This window comes from Rhinoraja longicauda, chromosome 3 (genome assembly GCF_053455715.1).
Source record: "Rhinoraja longicauda isolate Sanriku21f chromosome 3, sRhiLon1.1, whole genome shotgun sequence".
Taxonomy (NCBI): Eukaryota; Metazoa; Chordata; class Chondrichthyes; order Rajiformes; family Arhynchobatidae; genus Rhinoraja; species Rhinoraja longicauda.
Genome location: NC_135955.1, coordinates 76857662 through 76873803, shown reverse-complemented (window position 1 = coordinate 76873803; position 16142 = coordinate 76857662). Strand labels below are relative to the sequence as shown.

General features: G+C 43.0%; 1 protein-coding gene across 1 annotated transcript in view; it reads right to left on the bottom strand.

The window, feature by feature from the left end:
• Positions 1–16142, bottom strand: part of LOC144592115 (multiple C2 and transmembrane domain-containing protein 1-like) — a 368260-nt gene that overhangs the window by 304343 nt on the left and 47775 nt on the right. Inside the window, exon 2 of the mRNA XM_078396486.1 lies at positions 6563–6637. Within this exon, the coding sequence (XP_078252612.1) occupies positions 6563–6637 (75 nt within the window). The remainder of the gene's footprint in view (positions 1–6562; positions 6638–16142) is intronic.

Genomic DNA, 16142 nt, shown 5'->3' with positions numbered 1-16142 from the left:
AAATTGAATATAGTCTGTTGTATAACCTTTTCTCATCACACATTTTTCATGTATGGGTTGAAGTGAGTTTGTGAATAAAGCATTTGCTTCTTCACTGTTTCTATAGCTTTTACATGGCCACGCAGGAAGATGGCCCGAGCAGTAAAAGCAGGGACAATGACAAAAGAGATTTTCAGCAAAAGCCAGGCAGGGAGGCAAGGCAAGTTGAATACGTCAGCTTTTTAAAATATATATGAATATTCTTTCCCCTATTCTTTCCACTCTAACGCTAACAAATTAAGCTGAAAAAGAGCACTGCCAATCTATGCAAATAATTCAGTTTAAAAAATCATCGCTAAATTATAGTTATCCTATCCCCAAATACAATCTAAATTTCAAGCATAATCCTTAATCCAATCTTAACCCAACAGAGGGGGGAGCAGATTCCTATGTCCAGGAGTTTGGAGAGGAGTTTGGGATGGGATGATATGTTGAAGGCAAAGCTCTAGTTAATAAATAGGAGTCTAACATAGGAATCCGTGTTGTCTAGATGTTCCAGAGATGAGCTTGTGCTATGGACCTGTTTGATGGTAAGCAAATTGCAATGACTCAAGGCTGGGTGGGAGGTTGGAGTTAATGTGTGTCATTATCAATCTCTCAAAGCACTTCATGATGGTGATGTCCGAGCCACTGGATAGTAGGCATTGATGCACGCTACCTTAATTTCCTTCAGAACTGGGATGATAGTGGTCATTTTCAAGCAGGTGGGGTCTTCAGAATGAAATAGTGAGAGGTTAATGACCTCTATGATTGCCTCTCCAGCTGATCCACACTGGTCCTGTTGCAGCTAGGGACTTCATTGCGGCCAATTGCTTTCTATAGATGAATTCTCAGGAAGGCTGATCTTATGTCTGTCACAATGACCATTGGTGCAGGCACACCTGAGACTTGCAGAGTAGGTGGCATTCCTTCACTGGCTTTCTGTTCAAAATGGGCGAAGAATGGCCTATAGTGGTTCATTAATGCAGTTTGCATGTTCTCCATGCGACTATGTAGGATTTTCCTGGATGCTCCAGTTTCTCCTACACCTAAAAATGTGCAGGTTGGTAGAATATTTGATGACTGTAAATTGCCCTACATGTGTAAGTGAATGACAATATCTGAGAGAGTGTTGATAGGAGCTTGCAAAAGGATAAATTAGTATAAGTATAGTATAAGTGTAAATAAGTGCTTGATAGTCTGTGAGGACCTGGTGGGCTAAATGACACGAATAGAAGACTGCTGCCTCACAGGTCCAGAGAAGATGGCCAGGACAGGCTCGAGGAAAGAGAGATGATCATGGTGCTGGGTTGTGGGAGCACTCCTGCTGGTCCTGGACATTACCTTCAAATGGAGGTTGCACAATCGCAGAAGAAGCAGAATTTAGCAGAAGAGCTGCTAAATTTATTTGCCATTGGTGCATTAAACCACACCAATTTCAATGCTACTTTTTCCAAGGTAAGCATGCATTTGTGAAAGGGTTTGATGGAGCTGTCTTTTGAAGAGCCACCAGGTTACCACAGGAAGCTGATCTAACCCTGTACCTTCCAACCCACATATCATGTTTGTTTTAATGGGAAAGATTGAGCATCTTACAGTGCAAACAAAAAAGAACAATAGGCTTTAATGCTTCTGTTAAATCTTAATATACTTCTAAAATCTCTGAATTCTTCTTAATTTTCTTTGCTAAGGCTATATCATACCCTCTTTTTGCCAAACTGATTTCCTTCTGAGGTTACTCCTCAAATCCTTAAAATACTGCGGCAATACATTTGATTCCAGTTGCCTGTACCTGACCGTTGTCATCTCTTTTTCCATGACTCAAGCCTCAGTTTGTTTGTTACCTAAGGTTCCTTATTCCTTCCTCCCTTACCCTCACTGTAAAACTCTTCTTAGCAAGCTGAGTACCTCAAAATGGGGAGCAAATTCTAAAACCATTCGATCAACAGCTGCTCTCTGCTTCTCCACTACCGAGTATGCCTGTGCAGTGTGGGAGCGCTCAGCTCATGCAAGGAAGATTGATCCTGTGCTAAACACAAGCTGTCGCTGCATCAGTGGATGCATGAAACCTACCAAGACTGACAACATCTACCTACTCTCTGGCATTGCACCTCCTGGAATCAGAAGAGCTGTAGCCAGTCAAAAAGAACGCCTCAGACAATCAGAGGATGAAAGACACTCCCTGCATGACCACCTTTTGCTATCTCAGCGTTTGAAATCATGCAGAAGTTTCCTCTCTTCTGTCCATCCCCTGGACTGCAATGCATCGTCCACAAGGCTCAAACTCTGGGAAGAGAGACTAGAGAAATCTCCGGAAGACATTCATATGGCAATCGATCCCTCTGAGAAACTCCCACCAGGTTCTGACCAACCATGGATAACCTGGCGCTGTCTCAACAGACTGCGGACAGGCATGGGGAGGAGCAAATCGAACATGCTGAAGTGGGGGTATACTGAAGATGCAGCAGACTGCGAGTGCAGACGGGGCCTCCAGCCAATGGAACATCTCCTGAGCTGTGACATGCTGCATGACACATTCACTGTCAAGGATCTTGCAGAGGCCAACGACGTGGCACTAAAATTTGCTCGCTATTGGCAAACAGTTGTGTGATGACAAGAATAAATAAAAGTTTGTTTGTTACCTAAGGTTCCTTATTCTTTCCTCCCTTACCCTCACTGTAACAGGAACATGCATACCTTGAACTCTCACTATCACACTTTTAAAAGAATCCAACTTTACAGATGTCCCTTGGTCCACAAAAATCTTCTCCAATCTACTTTTGCAACTTCCTGTCTAATATCAAAGTTGACTTTGCCCGAATTTAGAACTTTAACTTGTGGACCAGACCTGTCCTAATGAATAACCATTTAAAATTTACTAGAATTGTGGGCACTGGTCCCAAAAGCCGTGTCCACTGAAACTACGGTCACTTGTGCTTCCCAAAGATCAAGCTTGCCATATCCCTGTAGTGCCCGCTCCATATTGCCTGATAAAACTCTCCTGAACACACTTGGCAAATTCTATTTCATCTAAGCTCTTGGGCCAATAGTAGTTCCAGTTGATATTGGGAAAATTAAAATCCCCTATTTATCTGTGATATTGTGTTAATGGGACGAAAAAGCTACTGCAAGTAAGAATTTCATTGTTCTGTTGCTAGTACAGATGGCAATTTCACACTCTTGACTCATGATGTACTCTTCCAGTGTACTTACTGTTCTAATGCAGGAAAAATTGCAGACAATTTTCATAGATCAGACTTCTTCGGAGAGCAATGTGACAAAGAACATAATGTCAAGGTACAAGCCATGAAAATTGTAGAAAATTGTAGAAAATGAGAAATTCCTTCCAACACAATAAATGTTGATAGATTGACTAAAAACTAGACTTATTTATTCTGTTACGCAAAATACCTACTAATCAATTAATTCCTGAAGAATGTTAATGTCATGAAACAGATCTTTCCTGTTCCTCTAAGTATTAGCAAGGAACTGGCAGTCTGGATTATCTTGTTTCACCAAAGATAAACATAAAACGCTGGAGTAACTCAGCGGGTCAGACAGCATCTCTGGAGAAAAGGAATAGGTGACGTTTCGGGTCGAGACTCTTCTTCAGACTTATGGTCTGGTGCTCCTCGGTGGGGGTCATAATCCAAGGATAGGTAGGAGGAGGTATCCGAGAGCTGGTGCCTGACCGGTAGAGGTCAGCTCGCCAGACAACCATGGCACCTCCCTTGTCAGCGGGTTTAATGATAATGTTGGGGTTGCTGCAGGGTGAGTGGAGGGGCTGTACATTCAGAGGGGGTGAGGTTAGAGTAGGTAAGAGAAGTGGAAAAGTTGAGACGAATGATGTCACACCAGCAGTCAAAAGTGAAGAGGTCTAAAGAGGGTAGAAGGCCGTCCTGGTGAGTCCAAGAGGAGGGGGACCGGTGGAAAAGGGAGAAGGGGTCATCACGAGGTGGTGAGGACTCCATCCCATAGAAAAAGGCATGGAGGTGGAGGCGACAGAAGAAATGCTCTACGATGTGATGGTGGACCTAGAATTCTTTGAGGTGGGAGCGGAGGGGAACGAAGATTAGGCCTACGTTGAAAAGTTAACATTTACCATTGCCACTTGTGAATGGGAATTTTAAACTGAATTTGTCCCACAAATGATAACAATAAATCAAAACTATAAAGGCCCAAATCTTTCTGGTTTTGATTTATTGCCATCCCTGACTCCAATGAACTGGAATAAATGTAGTCTTAAGTGGAGCTGTATATTCGAGCACTTCTTAGAGCAGTAGGAGCTTAGAACTTAAAATTTCTGCCACCCACATTCAAAATCTTTTGTTTATTTGAACAAATCACGAGATTATTGGCATTGTTTTTTTTTCTTAGTTATCACCATTAATAGACCTCAGACCAATGAAAAGTTGCCTTTATACACCAAGATAAGTGCTGAGCTGAACTTCCAACACCAGCTCTGTAAAGTAGATGAGGTTGATTTGTTTGAAAAGAATGCTCGAATATTTAGCTCTAAAGGTGCACCAGAGATGGTGCAAATTGAGGAGATTGCGAACTGCAGTGGAGTTATTCTAGGTAATCAGGGAGAAGGTGTTGGTCCGCTCCAAAAAAGTGCATTTACTTACCTTTAAATGGGATCTCTTTTTTTAAATTAATTTTATTTAAATTTTAAGGAAACAAATACATGTATGAACTCATAGCACGCGATGGTACCTACATTATAAATTCGATTCTACATTTTAAATTCGATTATACTTGTATTGTTTTGTATTATCTCCCCACCCACAACCCCCCTCCCCCCAGTTAGAAAAAAGAGGAAAAAGGAGAAGAAGAAAGATAAAAAAATAAATTTTTAAAAAAAAGAAAAGAAAGAAAGAAAGAAGAAAGAAGGAAACCTGGAGACAAGAAGGAAACACTTCCGGCTAATTTCTTATTAAATTCTTTTTAGGGGTATCAAAACAATCCTAGAATTAAATGTTAAATATTTCCAATTCTTAATCCTAGTTTTGAAACTTTGGAACCCATTCACTTTAAAACTAGGTTTAAATGGGATCTCTGAGATAAAATAGGAAATAACTTGCAGGGGACAATGCCACAATTTCAGACTGAACACATATGTTACACTTACAACTGCCATTTGCTGACCAGCTAACTTTTAACGGAAGAAAATAACTGCAGATGCTGGTACAAATCGAAGGTATTTATTTGACAAAATGCTGGAGTAACTCAGCAGGTCAGGCAGCATCTCAGGAGAGAAGGAATGGCTCCCACTTCCTCCAAACCAGAGGCGTAGCTATGGGCACTCGCATGGGCCCTAGCTATGCCTGCCTCTTTGTCGGGCACGTCGAACAATCCCTGTTCCGGACATACACTGGCCCCATCCCCGAACTCTACCTCCGCTACATCGACGACTGCATTGGTGCTACTTCTTGTACCCATGCAGAACTCACTGGCTTCATACACTTCACTTCCAATTTCCATCCTGCTCTTAAATATACTTGGACTATCTCCGACATCTCCCTCCCGTTTCTGGACCTCACCATCTCCATCACAGGAGGCAGACTAGTAACTGACATCTACTATAAACCCACTGACTCGCACAGCTATCTGAACTACACTTCTTTCCACCCTGTCTCCTGCAAAAAGTCTATCACCTATTTAGCATTGTATCCATCTAATTTTCTAAATTTTGGTTTACTCCTACTGTCCTTACGGTGGCAAAGGCAACCAAGAAAGGGTACAAGATAATTGCACATTGGCACATTAGCCTTCATCAGTCAGAGTATTGAATTTAGAAGTTGGGAGGTCATGTTGCAGTTGTATAAGATGTTGGTGAGGCCACATTTAGAGTATTGTGTTCAGTTTTGGGCACCATGTTATTGGAAAGATGTCGTCAAGCTCAAAAGGGTACAGAGAAGATTTACAAGGATGTTGCCAGGGCTAGAGGGTCTGAGCTTTAGGAAGAGGTTGAGTAGGCTGGGACTCTATTCCTTAGAGTGCAGGAGGATGAGGGATGATCTTATTGAGATATATAAAACCATGAGGAATACCTTGGGTAAATGCACAGAGTTCCTTGCCCAGAGTAGATGAATTGAGGACCAAAGGACATAGGTTTAAGGTGAAGGGGAAAAGATTTAATCGGAATCTGAGGGGGTAATGTTTCACACAAAGGATGGTGAATGCTGTCAACAGAGGACGTTGAGGCAGGAACTATCCCAACGTTTAAGAAACAGTTAGACAGGTACATGGATAGGACAGGTTTAGAGGGATATGGACCAAAGGTGGGACTAGTGTAGCTGGGACGTGTTGGCCGGTGTGGGCAAGTTAGGCAGAAGGGCCTGTTTCCACACTGTATCCTCCAAGACTCTATGATTAAATTCATATCTACAATTATCGTCTTGGAAATACAATAGAGAAGTAGTTTATTCAACATCTGTCATTCAGGAGTTTGGATGGAAAGAACAGAATCCAATCCAGTATTTTTGTGATTTCTTATAAATCTGTGAACAGCTTAATTGTTTATTTGTGTTGCAATACTTACAAAAGTTTCTCCACAGCTGGGCATTGTGAACTCTCCAACAGCTAATGAAGGTCTATGATGGCTGGTCGAATGTCCCTGAGAAAAAGACAGATATTTCAATGCTTCAAGAATGCAGAGAACATTCTGATGCTTTCAGCAGTGACATATAGATATATTACAATATTTAGTGTGATACCTATATCAGATTCCAATTTATAATTGAAGATAGACATAAAGTGCTGGTGTAACTCAGTAGGTCAGGCAGCATCTCTGGAGAAAATGGATGGGTGACATTTCATTCTGAGGAAGGGTTCTGACCAGAATCGTCACCCATCCTTTTTCTCAAGAGATGCTGCCTGACCCTCTGATTTACTCCAACACTTTGTGTCTATCTTCGGTATAAACCAACATCTGCAGTTCCTTTCTACATATTCCAATTTATAATTACCAGCTGTCAATGGTTTGCATGGATGGTACCCAATTTTCATTTCTTTTCCTCAAACCCATCCTTGCCCCCAATAAAATGGACTGTGCAAATACTTGATGTTGCGTGTTTAAAAAGGGAAGAGGCAATGTGTTGATTTTTCTCAGTGGCATGCTTGTGGATGGGAGATGTAAAGTTGCTTGGACGATGTTTAGTTGCCTATATCAGGGGATTGACCAGGGCAATTTATTTTGTATATCTATTTTTTTTCCCAGCGAGCAACTGAGATCATCACATATATCTGCATATATTGAAGTTTGAATATAAACTACACCATTCTTTGCCAACTCGCAGTACAACTGGGAGAATATCATGAGAGTTAAAGGAACACACTGACAATATCATGTCAGTTAAAGCTGACATTGGGGCATTGAGAGACCTGACTGGATAATGCCAGAACTTTCTGTCAACTGTAGAAAGTTTCAAAAGTTCACAGGGTATGCATAAACTGATGGGAATTTCAGCATTTAGTTGTTGAAATATTCATTCATCTGCTGTCGCAATGGTGGCATTGCTGGTGACAATTCCTTCATAGCTTCGCCATGAGACATAGAGAGTCTGCAGCAATACCGGAGCTATGCACCAGTGTCCCTCACCTTTCAACTCTAGGAACCCACCTTGGCTCTTTGTCCATATCAGAACTGGAATTTGTGCTGCCATCATTTTCGCTCAGTTTTTCTTTTTGATTTATGCAGACCAGCTTGGTGGGCATGGATTTATGCAGACCAGCCTTATTATTAACAATACATAACTCAGACAAAGCAGCATAATTGGATCCTAATTGCCACCCCTATATTTTACCTCACCCTATCAAAGATATTCCCTTTATTGTACCTATTTCTCCCCCACCTTGTCAGCTAATGAAAACTATTTCTCCCCCACCTTGTCTGCTAATGAAAACTAGCTTATCTTTCTCTTTCCCAGTTCCAGTGGAGTATCCCAGACTTGAAGCTGCAGTTTCTCTTTCCCCAGATCCCACCTGACCCTGTGTGTTTCAAGTACTTTGTTTTTATATCAGATTTCCTGCATTTTTAGATTTTCATTCCCTACCTGTGACATTAATCTTGCTATTTATTGATACTGAATGAGAAAATTAAATATTATGTACAGTTTAGCTTGAAACATGATGTTCTTCATTGATGTATTAGCATTGTCATCCTAATGGAGAGAGGAATTATATGATGTGCCTGCATTCCAATAATAGGTTGAATTGAAAATGGTTCAACTACTCCCTCCAGCAGCTTGTTCCATATACCTTCCACCCTTTGTGTAAAAACATTGCCCCTTAAATTGCCATTAAATCGTTCCACCCTCATCTTAAACCTATGTCCTCTGGTTCTGGATTCCCCTACCCTGGGCAAGAGATTCTATGCGTTTACCTGACCTATTCCTCTCATGGTTTTGCACACCTCTATAAGATCACCCCTCATCCTCATGAGCTCCAAGAAATAAGGTCTTAGCTTGCTCAACCTCTCCTTATAGCTCAGACCCTCGAGTCCTGGCAACATTCACGTGAATCTTTTCTGTACCCTTTCCAGCTTATCAGCATCTTTCATACACAGATTGACCCAAACGGAACACAATAGTCTAAATGTGGCCTCGCCAATGACTTGTACAACTGTAACATGACCTCCCAACTTCTATACTCAATACTGACTGATAAAGGCCAATGTACCGAAAGTCTTCTTGACCACTCTATCTACCTGAGACGCCACTTTCAAGGAACTATGTACTCGTACTCCTGGATCTCTCTGCTCAACCACACTCCCCAGAACCCTACCATTCACTTGTCCATGTTAGTCTTCCCAAAATGTAACACCTCATATTTCTCAGCATCAACCATTCTTCAGCCCACCTGCCCAAACGATCAAGATTGTGCTACAATTTTTGACCACCATCTTCACAATCTACAATACCATCCACTTTAGTGTCATCTGAAAATTTGATAATAACACCTCTTATCTAAATCATTGACAGAGATGACAAACAGCAATGGGCCCAGCACTGAAACCTAAGGCACACCACTAGTCACAGGCCTCACAACCTTTCATCATCACCCTCTGCTTTTTCCCATAAACCAATTTTCTATCCGATCTAACCTTCCACGATTTCCCACACATCACAGTTCACAAATTTTACAAACGTTTTTCATGTGCTTACTAAGCATATTGATGAGGGGATTCTTGTAGATAATGTTTATTCAGGGTTTAGCAAGGCCTTTGACAAGGTTCTCCATGGTATGCTGGTGCAAACGGTTAGAGGCTGAGAGATTCAGGACAAACAGGCAAATAGGATCAAAAGTGGCTTGGTAATAAGAGTCAGAGAGTGATAGTGGAGAGTTGCTTTACTGTCTGAAAGTCTGTATTCAGAGATGTATTACAAGCATCAGTGCTGGACCCTTGATAATTATGATATATATTAATAACTTAGATGTGAATGTATAAGATATGACAAGTAAATATGTAGATGCTATGAAAATTGATGGAGTTGAAGGTAACAAGGATGATAGGCTGAAAAGTAGGGTGGAGCAATGGCAAAAGTGATTTTATACTGACAAATGTGAAGTAGCACATTTTGGATTGTCAGATAAGAGTAGGATATGTACAGTAAATGGTAAGACTGGAAGAAGTGCCAATGACAGAGGGATCTTGGGGTACAACTTCATAGATCAATGAAAATGGCAGCACAGGTGGATAAGGTGGTAAAGGTAGCAAATGAGATGCTTGCCTTTATTGGCCAGACATAAACTGTACAACCAATGGAATTAGTAAGGATATATGCAACAGGCAGCATGGACATGGTTAGCCAAAGGGCCCATTTCTGTGCTGTCATGATTGCACATGATCTCTAAAGTGGTTGTTTTCTACCTCAAGAGGTTTCTCCCCTACCTTTTCTGCTCTTATATTACTCATCATGGGTACCTCTAAGGGATAGACGCTACAAGGTCATATGCCCATTGTTTACGATTACCCTTTATGCAGGAAATTGGAATTGAGAGCAATGGTGGGAAAGCATTCGAGAAAAATAATTGCTTTTCAAGGATGTATTATACAACATTGATCAGACACACTTGTGATAATGTCTTCAGTTGTGTCGCATTGTGTGTCATGAAATAGGCAATTATCACAGAGGCTTAGCACGGTAGCGCAGCGGTAGAGTTGCTGCTTTACAGCGAATGCAGCGCCGGAGACTCAGGTTCGATCCTGACTACGGGTGCTGCACTGTAAGGAGTTTGTACGTTCTCCCCGTGACCTGCGTGGGTTTTCTCCGAGATCTTCGGTTTCCTCCCACACTCCAAAGACGTACAGGTATGTAGGTTAATTGGCTGGGTAAATGTAAAAATTGTCCCTAGTGGGTGTAGGATAGTGTTAATGTGCGGGGATCGTTGGGCGGCACGGACTTGGTGGGCCGAAAAGGCCTGTTTCCGGCTGTATATATATGATATGATATGATATGATTGCAGAATTAGTTGGCATGAAATGTTAGCCTGCTGGTGCTTTTCCCTATCCAGTGAATACCAATCTGATCAAAAATTATTATGTGCATCACTCCCAGCTGCTGTCGCTTCACACTGACTAGCTACCATCAATTTCAGGCAGTAGCCCAGACCATTTAAGACCACAACCTGCTAAATTCAGCTGTTGTCATTTGCTGATTTTACAGATTGTAGTATGGAGGGGGTCACTGGTTTTGTGTATGAAATGTTACCTTCTAGAGTCCTTTCTTAAAATCAGCCTATGAATAAAAATATATTTGGACAGGTACATGGATAGGATAGGTTTAGAGGTATATGTGCAAAATGCAGGCAATTGGGACCAGTGAAAATGGGGCATGTTGGTCAGCTGTATGACCTCTCTCCAATCTCTTATAATCCATACAAGCCCCTTAATTATGTTGGAATTTGAAACTGTTTATGCTTAGCTGGGGCTTCTCCTGGTAGATTTAATTGCTCTCTTGAATAGGCAGGACAACAAGGTGTTCCTCAAGACCCTTGGTGTCTGCAAGCCAAGGCCACTGCCTTGTCTGGCTATGTGGTGCAGCATCCAACACACCACAATGAAGCCTCACTGCCTCACTGCCTCATTGGTGTATATTGCAAGACACTCATGGACTGATTGAATAACAACTACAACAGGCTGCCTCAGTAGTACTAGAGCTGACTGCAGAGGCCAGGCAAAATATCTGGCCTGCTGTGAGAATTTGCAATAAATTGATGAATATTTTGATTTCAGCACAGAATTACACAGGGAAGGTTGACAATGCAGCTTTGTGAAGACTTCAATAGTCATGCAAGCTTCACAAAACAACATTGTGAGATCCAATTTTTACATCATTTTTTTAATCCTGTATGTCTAGAATTAATTTAGGCTAGGTAAGCATGCGATCCTTTCAAAAACAACCCATTATTACTGGGAAAAGTATGGTTGTTAGAGAATTTATACATCTCCAGAAATCAGAATGCATTGACTAAAAACAAAGTAATTGGTAAAACATCTAGAGTGTATTTTGAGTCACTTTCTTTTCTTCAAACAAGTATTGATTACATTGGGGTCAGAAACAATTACCCGTTGCTTTTGCAGCTTTTTTATTGTGTGGTGTAGACCTAATGAAGTCTGACACCATGCAGTAACAGAAGTAGAATGCTATGTAGCAAAAATATAGTTAATACAATTATGTTCCCCAAATGAATGCTCTTATCTATATATTATACCCAAGTATACCATTCATTTGCTTACTACTTCAGTGATGTTCATTGTTATCCTGGAGCAGCCATTATGTTCAACATCATTGCTCACTCACGTTAGTTTGCGTAACATTTACCAAAAATTACTTGACGACACAAGGACTGAAGAGGCTGGTTTACAAAAAGAAACATAGAAATATTAGGTGCTGGAATAGGCCATTCGGCCCCGCCGAGCCAGCACCGCCATTCAATATGATCATGGTTGATCATCCAAAATCAGTACCCCGTTCCTGCTTTTCCCCATATCCCTTGATTCCTTTAGCCCCAAGAGCTAAATCTAACTCTCTCTTGAAAACATCCAGTGAATTGGCCTCCACTTCCTTCTGTGGCAGAGAATTCCACAGATTCACAACTCTCTGGGTGAAGAAGGTTTTCCTCATCTCAGTCCTAAATGGCCTACCCACAAAACAAAATGGCGGCACTGCCCTAGCAGCTGCCGCTCACCTGCGGTCCATTTGTCTTTGTGTTTTTGTTGTTTTTTTTTGTCTTAGTTGTAGTTGTGATGTGGTGTTTTGTGTTTGTGTACTATGTGTGTATGTGGGGGGGAGGGGGAAACTAACACTGTAAATATGTGTCCCTTCCGAACGGAGACCCGACCTTTGTTTTCTGGGCCGTGTCTCCGTTCCTGCTGCGGCCTACCATCGGCCCAACTCCTGGAGCTGTCAGCCTCCATCGGACTTACCATCCAAGTCCGTGGATCGGACTTACCATCACCGGAGCCGGCCGTCTTCGGAGGCTGCGGGAGTGGCTGCGACTTGCCTTAGGTTCGGGCCGCGTGGATTCCGACATCGGGAGCTCCGGCAGCGGCAGCATGTTCGCCCGCCCCGGGTCGCGGGGCATGGGGCGCGGACATTTCACCGTCCGGCGCGGCCTAAGATGGCCGCGGGATATTTCTCTGCTGGGCGGGGGTTTCAATGTCGGGAGCCACGACCGCCCCGACGTGCAGCAACAGCGGCAGCGACAGCGTGTTCGCCCGCCCCGGATCGGACTTATCATCGGCGGAGCCGGCCGTCTTCGGAGGCTGCGGGAGCGGCTGCGACGCGACGCGCCTTGGACTCGGCCCGCTGTGGACCGTCCGGTGCGGCCTGCAACCACAACAACCTGACCGCGGGCGAGGACAGCAGGAGAAGGGAAAGACATTGTGGCCTTCCATCACAGTGAGGAGAGAGAGGACTGGTGGAGACTCACTGTGATGGATGTTTCTTTGATGGATGTTTCTTTTTTGTGTGTTTTTGGGGTTGGGTGGTTTGAGTGCCTGTTTGATGCTTTTATTGTTGGACTGTGTTTTTGGGGGTTTTGGGGTGTGTGATTTGAATGCCTATTTAATGCTTCTATTGTTGGACTGTGTTTTGGGGGGTTTTTGGGGTTGGGTAATTTGGGTGCCTGTTTAGTGCTTTTATTGTTGGACTGTGGGTGATTGAATTAACATTTTGTTCAAGATGGCCGCGCCGTTGTGTTTTGGCTGCCTGCCACTGTATGTTTCTTTTTTTCCTAGTCAGATGTGCAGCACTTTGGTCAACGTGGGTTGTTTTTAAATGTGCTATACAAATAAATTGACTTGACTTGACTTGACTTATTCTTAAACTGTGTGGGGAGGGGGGTCTGGACCCCCCCCCCCCCCCTTCCCCCCAACATCAGGAATATTTTTCCTGCATCTAGCCTGTCCAATCTGTAGGAGCCATATGTTTAAATTCCTTCTAAATTCCAATGAATCCAAGCCCAGTCGACCCATTCTTTTAGCATATGTCAGTCCCACCATCCCGGGAATTAACCTGGTGAACCTACGCTGCACTCCCTCAAATAGAAATAATGTCCTTCCTCAAATTAGGAGACCAAAATTGCACACAATACTCCAGGTGTGGTCTCATCAGGCCCTGTACAACTGCAGTTGGACTTCCTTGCTCCTAAACTCAAATCCTCTCGCAATGAAGGCCAATGAAGGCGGCACGGTAGCGCAGCGGTAGAGTTGCTGCTTTACAGCGAATGCAGCGCCGGAGACACAGGTTCGATCCTGACTACGGGTGCTGCACTGTAAGGAGTTTGTACGTTCTCCCCGTGACCTGCGTGGGTTTTCTCCGAGATCTTCGGTTTCCTCCCACACTCCAAAGACGTACAGGTATGTAGGTTAATTGGCTGGGTAAATGTAAAAATTGTCCCTAGTGGGTGTAGGATAGTGTTAATGTACGGGGATCACTGGGCGGCACGGACTTGGAGGGCCGAAAAGGCCTGTTTCCGGCTGTAGATATATGATATGATATGATGATAACATGCCATTAGCTTTCTTCACTGCCTGCTGTACCTGCATGCTTACTGTCAGTGACTGATGTACAAGCACACTCAGGTTTCGTTGCACCTCCCCTTTTCCTAATCTGACACCCTTCAGATAAAATCTACCTTCCTGTTTTTGAAATCAAAGTGGATAACCTCACATTTATCCACATTATACTGCATCTGCCTTGCATCTGTTCACCCACCCAATCTATTTAAGTCACCCTGCAGCCTTATAGCATCCTCATCGCAGCTCACACTGCCACCCAGCCTCGTGTCATCTGCAAACTTGGAGATGTCACATTTAATTCCCTCATCTAAATCGTTAATGTATATTGTAAATAACATAAATAACTGGGGTCCCAGCACCGAGCCTTGCATCCGAACCACTAGTCACCGCCTGCCATTCTGAAAAGGACCTGCTAATTCTTACTCTTTGCTTCCTGTCTGCCAACCAGTTCTCTATCCATGTCAATAGCCTAACCCCAATACCACGTGCTCTAATTTTGCACACGAATCTCTTGTGTGGGACCTTGTCAAGGCCTTTTTGAAAATCCACATACACCACATCCACTGGCTCTCCCTTATCCATTCTACTTGATACATCCTCAAAAAGTTCCTGAAGATTAGTCAAGCATGATTTCCCCTTCATAAATCCATGCTGACTTTGACCGATCCAGTCACTGCTTTCCAAATGTGCTGCTAACATCTTTAACAATTGACACAAAGTGCTGGAGTAACTCAACAGGACAGGCAGCATTTCAGAACGTGGATAGGCAACATCTTGGGTCAGAACCATTCTTCAGACTGATTGTAGTGGTGGAGGAGGGGGACAAAGCAGGAAGAGAAATGGAGGCAGGACAAAGTCTGGCAAGCGATAGGTGGATGGCAGTGTGGGAGGTTTTTGTTTGGAGATGGTTGGACTAAGGCCAGAGATGAAAAGACAAAATGCTTGAGATTAGATGATAAGGATAGAAGCGACACAAAATGCATAGCCAGAGGAATGGAGACACGTTTCAGAGAAGAAGCCACTCATTGCATGGATGTTATATATCACAACATCCCCCCTTTTAACAAAAGATAAAAACTGTCAGATGTACAATTTATCTTGTAAAAAATATATATTTTTACACGTAAATGTACCTTAAACATTGATTCTCTAATTTTTTTAAATTTACTGTACAATGTGACTACACTTGTCTATGACCATGACATTTATGAACTCCATTACCATAAATTTGTCATTTCGAAAAACATGCATCATCAAACATAACATCTGGCATCACAAAGTCTGAGATATTTTGGTGGTCTCACTGTGCGAACTGAACGAGTTTTCATTGTTTTGTTCATGTCAATGTCATTGTTTTTGTCAGCTTGCTTTGTAGCTGTTTTCTCTTTCTTAGCTTGCTTTGTAGCTGTTTTCTCTTCCACAGGCTGTTGTTTAAACGCCTGTGTCGGGTTGGTCGTGGTCGGTGTTGTAGACGCGCTCTGGTCATTGATGGTCTGGCCGTGCTTCGCATGTTGGCGTGCGACTAGTTCATCTGGTAGATTTCCGCAGGTCTTGCGGAGATGTACGCGATTGCGAGGGTAGCTGCCAGAAGGGGTCTGAACCACGTATGAACGCTCATCAGGCCGGCGAGAAATGATAGCTTTCTCCCAACTCTTCTTTCCTTGTACGAGGTGTTACATTCACACTGTACCCCTTTCGTGAAGTGGGGAAAGGTCTTTAGCTGACCTGTCGTAATTGTCAACTTGCTGCTGAACGCGCTGCTTCACGCTTTCGTGTTCGTGTACTACTCTGGGTTCAAGTAGGCTTGTTGTCGAAGGCAGAAGTGTATGCGTGTGATGATTCATGAGGCGCTGAGCAGGACTTGTACTCAGCCCTTGCGAAGGCATATTACGATGATGAAACATCGCTAGGTAGGGGTCGGATCATGATTTGTTGCTCTTCGTCATGATTCGTTTAGCTGTTTTGATGGCTGATTCTGCTTTCCCGTTCGCTTTGCTATTCTCACGCGAACCGGCGAAACACGATCGATGCAAACTGCGGTCCATGATCGTTCACAACTTGTGTCGGGCTGCTGTATCTCGTGAAATGAGCTTTC